General features: G+C 47.0%; 1 protein-coding gene across 1 annotated transcript; it reads right to left on the reverse strand.

Annotated features, from left to right (window-relative positions):
• Positions 1–202: 202 nt before the first annotated feature.
• rnf34b (ring finger protein 34b) lies at positions 203–13170 on the reverse strand. Its single transcript, XM_076163554.1, has 8 exons — positions 13083–13170; positions 7177–7395; positions 5104–5631; positions 4270–4332; positions 3894–4095; positions 3764–3790; positions 3569–3610; positions 203–2375 (listed from the first exon to the last, which is right to left on the reverse strand). Exons 1-8 carry the CDS (start codon positions 13086–13088, stop codon positions 2191–2193), a joined length of 1272 nt encoding a protein of 423 aa, XP_076019669.1. The 5' UTR covers positions 13089–13170; the 3' UTR covers positions 203–2190.
• Between the last annotated feature and the right edge of the window lie 1282 nt (positions 13171–14452).

Below are 14452 nucleotides of genomic sequence, written 5' to 3' on the forward strand. Positions count from 1 at the left end.
TGGAGCGTTATGTGAGGATCTGCAGTGACCCTGGTTTAGTTTCTTCACACAACTGAAGCTTAAATCCCCAAATTGCTCCTCGGATCACGTTTGATCTCCGTCCAGCTGAGGGAAAAACATTTTTTTTAAATCTCAGACACTAAAACAAAGTCGAGCGGCGTATCACAACTCCAGGAAGAAGAGCAGGAGTGTTCTTACTGGTTTAATAATACTGCATTTTATTGAATCTAATAAATCATTTCCTCTGGTTTACCAAAATAAAAAGGTTCAACATTCCAAAATATCAAGATCCAGGATTATGAGTGTTCATGATCTCCTTCTGCTCGGGGGGTTTAGCTGCCTGTGAATGACATCTTTGAGGGACAGCAGCATCGACACAAACACACGTGCACAGTTCCCAGTGTTTCCTTACAGTTTTCCTGGTGTCGACTTTGGATCTGAAGCAGGCGACGACACAACTGCTAGAAACCATGACACGACTTTAATGTGAGAAGTGACAAGATCAGAAGACTGAGCGATTCATCTGACTGAAAAGAGCAGATATACATTCTGAAAAAACCGCCAACTGCCATAGGAATCAGTAATCTAAACAAATGAGATCAGGCCTCCCAATGAAATTGAAAAATATACATTTAGTAACTTATCAGTAAACAACAATATAAGCTATCTATGCATTTCACTTAACGGCAATTCAGCTTCTTTTAAAATCTATGTTAACATACCACAGGCATACGTAGATAGTTTTTCTTTTTTTTTTGAGTAGAAATTAAGTAAACGGTTCCCATGACAACAGAACAAATGCTTCATTTGCATAACAGGTTACATAAACCGGGGTTTGAGAACGCTGAGTGGCTCAGAACAGAGGAAGTAGCACCTGATACCTACTGGAGAAGTTTGGACACAGTGACCAACAGGGGGCGTTGTTCTCGAGTTCATACAGGAAAAAGAATGAATTTCTCTTTTTTTTTTTTAAAGCTTCAGGGGAAGGTGAGTGTTGCAGAGATGAAACATGTGCACATCAGGATTCCCTCCACGTCCGCCTGCTCCTGCGTTTCCTACTGATGCTGAAGCTGGAGTCCTCTCAGTGCAGCAACGGCGACTCCTGCTGGTCAACCAGGCAACCTGCACGGAGGAGACCAGACCAGACCAGACGGGGGGGAACCAAGTTCGGATTTCTGCTGACGTTCCCTGAAGATGACGTCTGAAGATCGCTCATGGATTCCTTTAATGACTTTGAAAGAAAGCCGTTTACGTCGAAAAAATAAAGAGACAAACGAATGCGAGAGCAGCGAGAAAAAGGCGACAGGAATTTGGGGAGAAATAAAAAAAAAGAAACAGTTAAAATCCGATTTATGTCGTTCAAAACGGCAGAAAGGACATAAAGCTGTCAGTGAGCCGTCTTCACCACTAGATGTCCTCGTTGCTACAGTGAAGAGTGGCATTTCCTAGCGTCGGCGTGCACGACATCCACCGTGGAAAACCCACTGAAAGTTTTGATGAGCTGGTGGTGAGATGCATATCTGTGCGGGGTTTGGACTGAAGGCATGACGTTTGGCACCTTCCACCCTCGTGTGTGTGTGTGTGTGTGTGTGTGAGAGAGGCCAGATGACCGGGTGCTCGTGCTGTTCTGACTACCAACACGTTTGAGTCTCATTTCTTTATATTGCACATCTTAAAAAACACTGAGGGAGAGAAACTGTGTAAACCGGAACTGACTCCGACCCTGGGAACGTCTTTTTTCTTTTCTTCTTTCCCACGCCATCGCCGCGTCTTTTCGCTCTCTTCGTACACACACACACGTACACACACACATGTACTGTACATACAGAATGAGCCGACACACTTCAAGTATCCTGTGCGATGGCCTCCTCCCTCGTGAAGCCAGAAAAGGAAAAGACAACCCAAAGGAGACGGCGAGAGAATGGAGGGCGGGAAAAGTGGCGGAGGCGTTGGTCCGTGTGCGTGTGAGGGCGTGGCCTGAAGGACAGATCGAGCGTCCCCAGTGCGGCTGACGGCAGTGAGAGGGACGAGACTGGGACGTGAGTTAGTCAGTAGCAGGGAGGAGGAGGGGGAAAGGTGGGGGAAACGAACCGTGTCAGTCTGGTTCCGCACGCCGCCGCCGGGCGCCGCAGCATTCGACCCCTGCAAGACGTTCAGGGACTCTTTGGGGGGGGCGGGGTCCTCTAAGGTTTAGGACTTGAAGACGTGCACGGCCCGCACCACGTACTGCCTGCAGATGGGGCACTCGCTCATCCTCTTGCCGCATTTGGTGCAGGTGACCATGTGGCCGCACTCCAGCAGGACGCAGTCGATGATGGCGTCCATGCAGATGCGGCACAGGTTGTCGTCGGACGCCAGCTGAGCCCGGACGCCCCCTGCGGGTGAGACGTCACGCGGTCAGTCGCTATGGTTACAGCCACCATCACTGCTGAGCGATTGAAGGTGAGACTGAGAACTTTAAATCCAACTAAACAGCGATTTGTATCTTTTTTTCTCACAGTTTTTGATGGATTCTTGCAATTTGTAAGATACGACTTCTTCTTCTTATCACACATTATTACAGCAAAGACACTTCACTGCACTGTTGTTTAATACTGAGGCTCGTTTGACCAAATTTGGAATTCCAAATAAGAAGAAAAGGAGAAAACAAATCCCTGTTTAGTTGTAATAAGCATGAGGAAGCAGCTTTCTGCATCTTTGCCCCCATATTGTGGAACATTTCAGGCACTAAACTCCTCCAGGGACTTCAACTTCAAACCTTTTCCACTAAACAAACTCTCTGTCGTCACACTTCAGAGGCTTTTAAACTCATTTTCCAGCTTTAATCTCAATTGCCGCTGATTATTTAACTTCTATTGGCTGTGATTTCTCTCTGCTTATCTCTTCTTTGTCTCTTTCTTAAGTGAATTCCTCGACCGGCGCCACATCAGTGAAGTTTGGTTTCATTTTTGATTTGAATGCCAAATGAAGTCGCCGCCTGTTGTGCTGAAATTGCTTCGGCAAAGAGAAAACCAGAAGTGTTTGAAGAGCTGAGGAGCTTTACGTTATCCCTCTAAACAAACACATCACGCCAATTACGCCCTCAGCTACTACTGATTAATTAGCAGGCTGGTGTGTGTGTGTCGGGGTCAAACATCTGGTGCCGGGCTGATAAACTGCCCGGCCTGAACCTGCTGCCTGATCCTCACATCTCGTCTCCCTGTGGATCTGCCTGTTAAGTCGGCTGACATCATCCCTGGAGCTTCTGTCACTCTCATCCAATCAGAGAGTCTCTTAACAATCCTTTCTCCTTTCTGCCGCTAAAGCAACACGCCGGGGCACAAAGAGGCGGAGAGAGGCGGCGGCCAAAACAAATGAGAAGATGCAGGCGGGGATGAAGATGAAGATACATCAGACGGACGGAGGCGATGAAGATGACCACACAGACGACCGTAAATGGAGCAAACGGCTGCTAAACGGCGACAACATGCCTCGGTAAAATGACAAATATCACGTGTGTGTGTGTGTGACGTGTGTGTGTGTTGATGGGAGGAGATGGGAAGCGTGATGTCACTGAAAAACGTCTTACCTCCGACTCCACTGTTGCAGAGCGGTGGAGGATATGCTACCACTTCATTTACACACCAGGATCAGCAACAAGTGAAACAAACTATTAGTCTAAAACAACAATAATTAGGACTTTTAAAGGACAATAGGAGTGAAAAGCTTCTCGATCGCAATGTGTTTGCGTCGAGTAAAGAAGAAGAAGACGAAGGAGACGTACCTGCAGTGATGCTGCCGCTCACATCCACTAGAAGAAAAAGCAAAACGGAGCATTTTCGGTCATTTGTTACAATAAGAAAGTCAGCTTTAAAGTCCCACACACACACATACACACGTATACACACACTCACTGGATTTCCTGTTCTGCTGGTTCTCTCTGTACAGGCGGTGCACTCGCTCCAGCAGCTCCCACTTCTCGCAGCAGCCCGAGTAGTTGACGAAGTTCCTGGCGAGGATTTCCTTCAGCTGCCGCACCGACAGATCCTCGATGGCCTCCTCCGTGTCCAGGTCGGACAGCGAGGCCCTGATCCTCCTCTGCGTCGCCGGGCTCACCTGTAAGGGGGGGGGGCACAGGTTTCTACACAGGCTATATACTGTGTGTGTTCTGTAGAGGAAGAACGCAGCTGAGACTTTAGATATTGGTTCATGTGTGAGACGTTGGGCCACGTTTGCTCATTTGTACTCCCACAGCTTCTGTTTGTAAGTGTGTATGTGTGAATACTGCACCTCTAATATAGTTTCGGTGGGCTCCAGGTTCAAGAGGGACGCTGTTAGAGTGTCTCCTTGCTCCTGCGTGACAGAGACACGGAGACAGAGAGACACAGAGGACGATTGAAGCCACGCAGCAAACACTGTGAGGAGCTCTGAGTTGTATAAGACGACAAAGTGGGACCTTGGATCTGCAGGTTTCAGATCCATGATTGCCCCTTTAAAGCCACATTAAAGCGCATCTGCTCCTCCTTTTCTCTTCATCTGTTCCTTCCTCAACATTATAGAGATGAACGGCGCCTGATTGCAATTTCTATGACTTGCTTTTTTCCGTTTCTTCCGAGTGGAGGGAAAAGATCTACGGAATAATTCAGAAGATTTCCTCTCATCTTGTCTGCACTTGCACCTTCAGCGGCACTGTAAATGCACAATAACAAGCAAGAAGAACCTCAGAAAAGCAAAAAAAGCCCCAGGAACACAGATGGAGGAGCTTTGGATGTTTAGATGTTGGGTCATGACGCAGATCAGAGCAGAGAGAAGTGAGCGGCAGATGCAGCGTTTCTCTCTGCAGCTGTGACGCCGCGGGAAGTCATCGACCCGCGAGCTCATTACATAATCGGCTCAGCCTGACAGACCTGAAAAAAGGCAAAGGGCTTATGCTGCGGCGCCGAGCGGTCTGAGGGTAAACACAGCCGCTTCCAGCCGTCACGTGGCTGAGAGACGTGCAGAGACGCAGCGTTTCTCTCCTGAGCCCTCACACAAGGTGCCAACGATTGAGAACCTTCATTTCAAACTGTGGTGGCGTGTGTGTGTGTGTGTGTGTGTGTGTGTGTGCGTTTGTGGTTCTCAAACCTGGCTGCTGGTCCCTGAGCTGTCACTGCGGCTGAGCGCGTCTCCCTGAGAGGCGGAGAGGGCCGACTGCTCAGAGGCCGAGCGCGTGGCAGAAGGCGGCGGCAGCGAGTGCAGACTGTCGCTTTCGTCCTCCTCCTCCTCGTCCTCGTCTTCTTCCTCCTCCACCGCCTGCACCTCTGCTTCCTCCTCCTCCTCCTCCTCCTCATCGTCGTCATCGTCGTCATCATCATCATCATCATCATCCTCATCATCCTCCTCCTCCTCCTCCTCCACCACGGGCCTGGGCGTCTCCCCGGCACCCTGATGGCACAGCACCAGGTCCACCAGGTCCTCCTTCTCCCTGCAGGTGTCTGTGGGGATGTTGCGTAGCAGCAGATACTGTCGCAGGTCTTTGACCCGCAGCTGCATGAGGCGAGGCCGCTGGAAGGCCGTGCCTCGCAGCAGGTGGCAGGTGGTGCAGCAGCGCAGGTTCTCCTGCAGCACCGAGCACAGGGCGCAGAAGCTCTTCTTACAGTCACAGCAGATGTGCTGGGGGATGGAGACAGAGAGACAGAGAGACAGACACAGAAAGTGAGAGACAGAAAGACAGAGAGAGAGAAGGATAGACAGGCAGTGAGAGAGGCAAAGAGAGTGACAGGCAGGCAGAGAGAGAGAGGGACAGACAGAAAGAGATAGAGACAGGCAGGGACAGAGAGAGAGAGAGGCAGTTAAATGAGTTCATTCCTTTCTTCTGTCTCTAGTCTGTCTCAGTGTAAACGTCATTTTCTCTGGTAAACAAACGTATTTTCCTCATCGTTGCTTCTTAAACTCACTCTGCTGTGTCTCTTAAATTATTTACCATCTGTGCCACTTTTGATGACTAAACTTCACATCTTCTGCCTGTGTTTGAGCTGCTTTACCCTCAATAACCGACAAAATGTCAAAATATAGCAACAACTGCCCCACAAAGCAGCAAAGTTTAGATCCTGGAATGACTGACATGAATAATTGCTGAGTAACACAGTTTCAGACTTTCGGCTGGGCCGAGTCGCCACTTAGTTCCGGGTCGTTCTCAGCGAGTCTATCTGGAGCGAGTGTGTCTCCCGACGCAGAGCAGATGATCTGATCACTTTGAACACACAGGAAAGGAGGTCAGACCAGCAAGTCAAACATGTTCTTATCACTAATGCGTCTTTTTGCTCAATGTCCACTCAGACGTCCACCGTTCAGCATCAGAGTGTGTGTGTCTTTCTTTTTTTCTCACTATGAAAATATCACGGACCAGGACCAGGACCAGGACCAGGACCAGGAACAGGACTAGGACCAGGACCTCAAAACACAAGCCTGGAAGAATGTGATGCATTTATTTAAAAGGAGAATGCAGGTGTGTGTGTGTGTGTGTTTTAGCACATTGACGACAAATTCTGTTTTGATCTTGTAGCTTTTTTGCATGAACTTGAACGTCATTTTGTTGCAAAAACTGCTTTTATGGACAATTAAATTTACAACTCTCCTTGGCGATGCGTTCAATGGATCCCGGATGATGTAAACATTTGTGAATTTCTTTAATGCTTCATTTTATTTTCTGGTCATTTTCCTTTTATGACAGCAAAGACACAGCAACGGTCCCCAGCTGGAACTAAACCTCTGATGTTGTTTTAAACTATCAAACCACTTATTTGGTCGATCACTCTGCTATTCTGGATCTCAGAGTTTCCTTGAATGCACCACCGAATGTTGCCAGGTAAGAACCCAAGCGATTTTAATTTCTGCAGCTTTATACAGCAGCACTGAAGGGAAACAGCACAGCAGTGATATTCAGAGCTCAAATCCCTGTAATGGTCCTTTAATACTTCATGCTTCTGCTCCTGATTCACACAAATCTAATATCTTCCATCATCAGAGTGTATGAATCATTCATGTTCTCATCAGCTGTTCTTTAATTCAACCAAACTCCTCATTTGTTTCAAAGGTTTCCAGCAGCTCTCCTCTTCATAATTTATCATCCTTTGACTCCTCACATGTGTCTTGCGACCCCCGTGGAGGCCCCGACCCTCAGCTTGGAAACCGGCGATTCATACAGCGAGTGTTTACCTTGCGTCTGAAGACAGAGAAGGCCAGACCGCAGGCCTTGCAGAGCTGCCCGGCGCTCCCTGAGCTGGTGGGGGGGTATGTGGAGTAGCCGGCGCTGGGGGCGAAGCGGAAGGGTCCGGCTCCGGCCCCGAACCCCGGCTGCTGCGCTCGCACCGTGCCTGTGCCCATGACCTCGTTCAGTAGACCGCAGCATGACGCCCACATGGACGATGCCCCTGCCTAGAACACACACACACACACACACACACACACACACACACACACACACACACACACACACACACACACACACACACACAGGTAAATTTCTTTCTGGACACACAACAATACATTATGTTGGAAGTAAACTGTGTAGAATGTTTCATCAATGCAGTACAGAAATCAGTTATTAGTTTGAGACTTTTATTTTGAAAGGGCCCTCTGAACTTTGACCTTCCTCTTAAGCTTCCGGTTAATGAGCACACCTGTACAGGGACACATGGACTCTACAGGAAACTTCTGTAAGACACAGTTCTTTCAGCTCCAGGCTTTATTTAGTCTTTAGTATTGAAGCTTCAGTTAGTTTAAGCCCTTCAACACAACTCACAACTTTATATCCTCTACACATGAAACAACGCCTCCATTTAACGCCCTGAGTGCTTCCTGCGTGCCTGCCTGCCTGCCTGCCTGCCTGCCTGCCTGCCTGCCTGCCTGCCTGCCTGCCTGCCTGCCTGCCTGCCTGCCCGCCCTCCTGCTTGCCTGCCTGCCTGCCTGCCTGCCTGCCTGCTTGCCTGCCTGCTTGCTTGCCTGCCTGCCTGCCTTCATCCAGCATCACATCTTCATCTACCAAACTCAGGTACACACACTGGCTCAGACTGTTTAACGCTGGAACTTTGACTGAGGCTTTAATCTTACAGAAACGCGCCACACACAATAAGCAGCCTGTGTTTACAGGTCAACACTGAAACACAAAGTCACAACAAAATGTTTGAAGGGCTCCAAACTAATGAATGTTTGACTCACCGTTTGTTTTTTCAGTCATAATTTCAAGTTTTAGGTTTAATATTGAAAATGAACTTTTGTTTCAATCCACTGCCAACATTAGGAATTATGTTTATTGCTCTTTTGCCAAATAGACCATGATATGCCTATAATATTTATTTCTCTCATGCCTTTAAAAAGAAGCAAATATTATGGGATATATTGTTGCTTTTTTCTTTTTTTTGCCTTTAACTATCTTTACAAGCCTAAAGCCTAAAGCTCCAGTGTTATTTAGACACAAAGAGATTATTATGTAGAAGCTCATGGCATCACTTCATGTATTAGTAATGTAAACTGGACAAAATGACATTAGAACATCATGTGTGTGTAGTATGAGAGAGAAAGAGAGAGGGAGAGAGAGGGAGAGGGGGGGGGGGCTGAGCACATTACGCTGAGTGCTGCTCTCTGAAAGTCTTTGAGGTTGGAGATAATTAGACAGAAGGAGTCTGTAAAAGCTCCTATTAATGACGAGAGCCGCCGGTTAAATTTCCTCAGTCACTGCGTTGCGTTGTGCCGTGTGGTAAACATGAAGCACGGGACGTCTCACCGACAAACACAACAAAACAAACAGCTCGGGAGAGACAAATGGACTTTTGCACGGTAAACACAACAAAAGCGGCCTGTAGTTGTTTGTAAAGTTAAAAGTAGACGGGATGGGACTGGAGCCATCACGGTTTCCTTGGCGCATACTGATGAGAGGCGGCGGGAGGGACAGGCCAGGACAGAATATGTCTTCTGTTGTGGCTGTGGGTGGGTGGGGGGGAGGAGGAGGAGGGGCCTTGGGGAGAAGAATCAATAGCTAACATAGTGGGAAGCTCTCCGCAGGGAACAACGATGGGATTTCACGAGGTCCCGCCACATCCCTTCAGAGGGCGGCGCTCTGTGCTCCCACGTGCCACAAACGCCCCGTGAGCTGACCTCGCCCATCTGCTTAGGGAGCGGTTATGTAATCTTAGACAGGAGGCACTATATGTGGAGCCACGGTGAGAGGAGGGGGGAGGGAGGGGGGGAGGGGTGGGGAAGTCTGGACCTGCAGGGAGACGCTGAGCACATCAACTAATGAACGTATTGATCCACCTATTGTATTAGCTGATAGGTTTGATCCTCTTGATGCCTCCTGCTCCTTACTGTCACCTGCTCGCTCCGCACACTCGCCTTGGACTCAACGCCGTCTCCTCTTATCGCCTGTGACATCATTGGTAGAGGACAAGGACACTGTGCTCCAGGGACAGTGTGACATAAGCTGCCTTTAAATGACGCCTTCAGGGAACTCGTCCCTCAGATGAGACGCAGCTTTTGTGATATAAACAATTAGTTTACTTTAATAGTTGTATTAAATGGTTCTAAAATGTTTTCTTAACATTGCCTGATAGGGAATTTTTCAGTTTTATTGCCCTGTAATTTCCTTTAATTTCTTATACTTTTATCACTTTGATGCCTCTTTCTATCATTTGCACGACCTATTAATGCAGATGAACGTCTCAGTAACGAGCTTCTATGCTTTGTTTTCATCCAGATATTTATAAGCGTTATTATACAGTGATATGAATCAGAATATTGTGTAATTCTGCGATGTTATTAGATTTTTAACTGGCAGCAGCTCTTCGGCTCTCTCTCCTGTTCATGTGTACAAACTCCCAAAGCGCCCCTCTCTTCACTCAGACAACTGAATTAGTCGCCTCTGGCTTCAACTCGATCTCCAGTTAAGACGATAGCGCACAAAATAAACGTCTCTCCGATGAGCTTCAGCAGCCCAGACAGGAGGATCCAGACACTTAAAAGAGAATATTTACTGCACAGTGCCGCTCCTGGGCCAGTGTCACCGGGACGTATGGTGAGCCCCCCCGCCCCCCTCCCGTTGGCTTTAGGCCAGCAGCACGACTTCCCTCTGTCACCTCAATTAGCACACTGAAGACTCTGCAGGCCGGGAGTCCCAAAACACACACACACACACACGCAGAAGTCACGGCTGGAACACGTGCTGCCCTGTATTGGCTTCACGTGTGTCGTCTCTTAACGTTACACCACCTGATCCTCTGAACTCCAGCTGCAGTCAGATTCTAATGTTTACATTTCAAAAACACACGGCGCCTCGCGTTACGGAACAATGAACGACGAGTCAGGAGGAGAAACACTGCTTTGATGTGACAAATGATGGCAATAATGCTGAGTCAGCGTACCTAGTTTGGATTTGAGTGTCTCTGGTAGTAATAGTGCATCACGTTATGGTTTTGTTATTGTTAGTAAAATAGAATAAAGCTTTCAGGAATGACTTTGAATCTCAGGAATTTGGAGTCTGATGCTTATAAATCAATCAAATCCCCTATAATCAATGGAAACTTTGAGTAATTTGTCTTTCTGTAAAATACTTTTGAAAGGGAAACACACTTCTCTCTCTCTCTCTGTCGTGATTTTTGTTTTTCTCACTCCCAAATCCTTCGTGTTGTGTCAGATTGTCTCCCAGCTCAACCTGAAGCGTGATAATATCAAAATCCAAAATAAGAAAGCTGCACTCTGCTCCTGTCATCAGTTGTCCATTGTCACCAGGTGTGTGTGTGTGTGTGTGTGTGTGTAGTTCAGTTCTGACTGGTGTGGCTGAAAGCTTCAAGTCTGGGCGAAATCTGCACATAAAGCTGAATCTGCTGGGCTCCTCCGGCTGAGGGGGAACCTGGGGAGGAGTTGGACGGAGAATATTTGTGGTGCAGCGACGCAAATCAAATTCCACTTCTGCAGGGATTCTCCTCTAATATCAAAGCACGACTGGACTTCAGAGCCAGCAGACACACGCTGAGCTCTCTGCCTTCGTGTTCCATCACCGGACCTCATTGTCCACGGGTGAAGTCGGATCAAGGTCGTGTCCTTCCCTAAGTGGGCTGATGCTCACTTAGGGAAGGATCCAATACGCTGTAACAATTCATGTCTGACAGAGTCGAAGACTGACGATTAAAACGAACATGATACCCGACTGCCGGCTCCGGCCATGTCCGACCTTCACGGGAGCAGCTGAAATGAAACCAGCTCCATTCATACATGAGCTTATGATTGGCTATAAAGACCCAGATGTGCATTAACAGCTGTCATGTGAACAATATGATCATTCTGAGGAGACCTGCGTGGAATAATGAAACTGTGACTGTAGTTCCAGATCTGTATGGAGTGAAAGTGCACTGATGAGACATACTGCAGTCCTTTCCCAGTTCTCCTGCAATCCGGCTAACAGCATCCGTTCCACAGAGGCAGAAAAGCTGCTTTTCAATTTTAAACAGATTAGTCAATAAAATGCCACAGACGTTTTTATTCTGGGACACAGTGAAGGAAAATATGCTTCAGGAAAAAACGACTTCACTGTCCGCTTAGAGTTGAGCGCAGCCGCACTCTTATCTCTCATAACAATGACATGAGCAGAGGTGGGAGAAGAACTCAAATCCTCCAAACATTCACTCAAAACGAGAAGGTGCTGAACTCTGAAAATCTGTCTGAAACTCGGAGGCCAAATGCAGCAAAATGTACTAAAGTGAAGGTCGTGCAGAATGGAGACGTCTTGTGTTCTTCTATACACCTGTATGTTATCAGCTGTGTGTTTGAGAAGAATACACTCTTATGGTCTTATATGGTCACACACACTTTTATGTACATCCTCGTCTGATTCGAAGCGGCGTAAAATTACAATATTCCCTTCCAAAATAGCACCGCCTCTTAACGATTGTTTAAATTATTAATGAATCCGTCTGTTGTTGGATGAATGGATTCATTGCCTGGTCTATAACACAGCTGCTCTTATTATCAGAGCAAAACTCAAAGCATTCAACTCAAAACTGATAAAAGCTGCAAAACTACACATTGAAAACGCCGAAACAAGCAAACTTTACCAGGATTTGCACTTGACAAATGACTTGAGTGATGAAATATTGAAAAAGATGTCTCCATTAATCGTCATGTAAGTTAATCAACAACTCCTTGAAATGAGAGTAAAAGCCCAAAGCCTCACAAAATAGACTAGAAGCATAAAAGTACAGAATCTGTCCTTCACAGCAGCACTTAATGTACTTAAATACGGGTAATAACATGTTTTCCTGTCATAATAATGGCATAAAATCGTAAATAAAGGCGTCCAACCGCCCACATCACAACTGCAATAACGTGTAATTACTGCCAGTCAGCACATTATTCAGTATAAACACTCTGAATCACTGCTGAGGATGAGGAGGATGATGATGGTGATACAGTTTAATTTCCTGCTCACCTTTCACCGACACTGTCACCACTGAACTATCTCCACCAGAGCGCCAATGACATCACCATCATCACCTTCATCATCAGCCGGCGATGATCACCGGTGATGAAGATGCTGCACGCTCATGCTCATGCCATTCAGCTGATGAGGAGGAGGATGATGATGGTGAGGGTGAGGATGCAGCTGTATGCATACAGTAACATGCACAGTGTGCAGGCCACAGAGAGGAGACTCGGCGGACCTGTTCGGACTCGAACATGCACCCTGTGTGGTCGAGTCTCGATCTCGTTACAGCGGATTAAAGCCTAAACATGAATGGACGTCGCTGTATCGGCATTAGTGCGCTGAACTATCTCACACTGAGGTCAAAGGAAGCTCATTATTTCATTATTTCGGAGTCTGTACCCGCATAAGATGCAGAAAATAGCTCTGAAACCCGTTAAACCTGAAGCTGGCAGCGCTGTGCACGTTGGGAGAAGATCAAGCGGCGCGTTGCTGCATCAAAAACGAGCCTGTTGATTTAATCACGAGCAAATACCAAATTTAATTGACATTACAACGCTGCCGTCGCTCGTCTTGCCTTTGCGGCGCCGGTTGCGCAAGTTGCAACAAAACCCACCGATCGATAATCAATAACAGATCGATTCCATACCTTCATTGCACCTCCAGATTGAGGAATTTGCCGAGTAATGAGAGAAGAAGGAGCATTGCAGCCGCACGGGGAATCAAACCATTACGTCTTCCCTCTCAGCTGCCTGTGTGTGTGTGGAGTAAGCATAACGTAATGGCCAAGAGAGAGGCGGCCAATCACAGGCCGAGTACCGGACCGGTTATGTTTAGCAGCCAATCGGATTCGGGAGATCGGTGAAGTGGGCGGGGCGTGCGGCACGTAAACACGCATGTCGGAGTTTGACGTGGCGTCACGATATTTTCAGACGGATTAGATCGTTTTAGGAATAAAAGTTATAATTAGACATGTGGCAGGTTTGTTAATTATTACAAATGTAGAGAAGGAAATATGTATTGTTTTGTTTATTAGAGTCCCGATGAATGATTGAAAGAAAGAAATGTATTGTTATTCTTTTAACCAAAGCAAAGGACAACAAACAACACATCCGTATTCCCAACCACTGGAAAGGCTTCTGCAGTGTGTGTGTGTGTGTGTGTGTGTGTGTGTGTGTGTGTGTGTGTGTGTGTGTGTGTGTGTGTGTGTGTGTGTGTGTGTGTGTGTGTGTCCACATACAGCCGCAGTCTGCAGTAAAGAGATTAGAGCTGGTTTGCATGACATCGGCAGTACCCACTTACGGCCCCCAGGGGGTAGCAGATAGCGATGCTACATCATTATCATTCAGACTAAACTGAGGCACAGGGGAGCTGAGCATTTAACCCTTTACTTACTGTACAAGTAACAAAACTGCCCTGGAGTCTGGTATCATTGATCTATTAATTTGTTTTTTCCAGATAAGTTGTAGAGGGAAAGAAGGAAAGACAAAAATAAACAACCAAGTGGTGAATAATATAATATATATTGAAATAGTGCATTAAGTATGACTTTGAACTATTCATACTTCCCTTCCCCCAAATGCATAAACAGTCAACAGCACCATGTTAGAAGCCTGTAGAGAGGAAATTTGACGATCCTCCAATCCAAAGGCTTCTCTGTGTGTCGGCAGGCAGTCCGTCTAAACGCTCTCCTCCTGGACCACAACCATTAAAAATACAATATTATGCAGGCGGCTACTTTAAAGTCTTTAAAGCCATTTGAAGAACATCAAACAGCGACCGGGCAGAACTCCAGGACTTTGGAGTTTTAGCCCTCAATTTTCTTCCACATGGTTCAATGCTGAGAGCGGAATTGGAGCATGAAATGTGAAAAATATAATGTTAACTCATCATAACAGCACCCCACCTCTACTGCTGCTCCAAATCCAGAGGACCGGGGCTCTATATCAGTGCTCTATATCAGTGCTCTATATCAACCTTTACATGCTGGGCTTTGACCGACTTTCACATTTTTGCAAA

Source organism: Genypterus blacodes, unplaced genomic scaffold (genome assembly GCF_046128005.1).
Source record: "Genypterus blacodes isolate CSIRO-AG114 ecotype Tasmania unplaced genomic scaffold, CSIRO-AGI_Gbla_v1 ptg000133l_1, whole genome shotgun sequence".
Taxonomy (NCBI): Eukaryota; Metazoa; Chordata; class Actinopteri; order Ophidiiformes; family Ophidiidae; genus Genypterus; species Genypterus blacodes.

Bases quoted from the DNA above. Each gene is read 5' to 3' on its own strand.
- rnf34b (XM_076163554.1), bottom strand. The intron at 3,611-3,763 runs GTACGTCTCCTT...GTGTAAATGAAG, and splicing joins GAGCGGCAGCATCACTGCAG to TGGTAGCATATCCTCCACCG. The intron at 2,376-3,568 runs GTAAGACGTTTT...TCTCACCCGCAG, and splicing joins CTGCAACAGTGGAGTCGGAG to GGGGCGTCCGGGCTCAGCTG.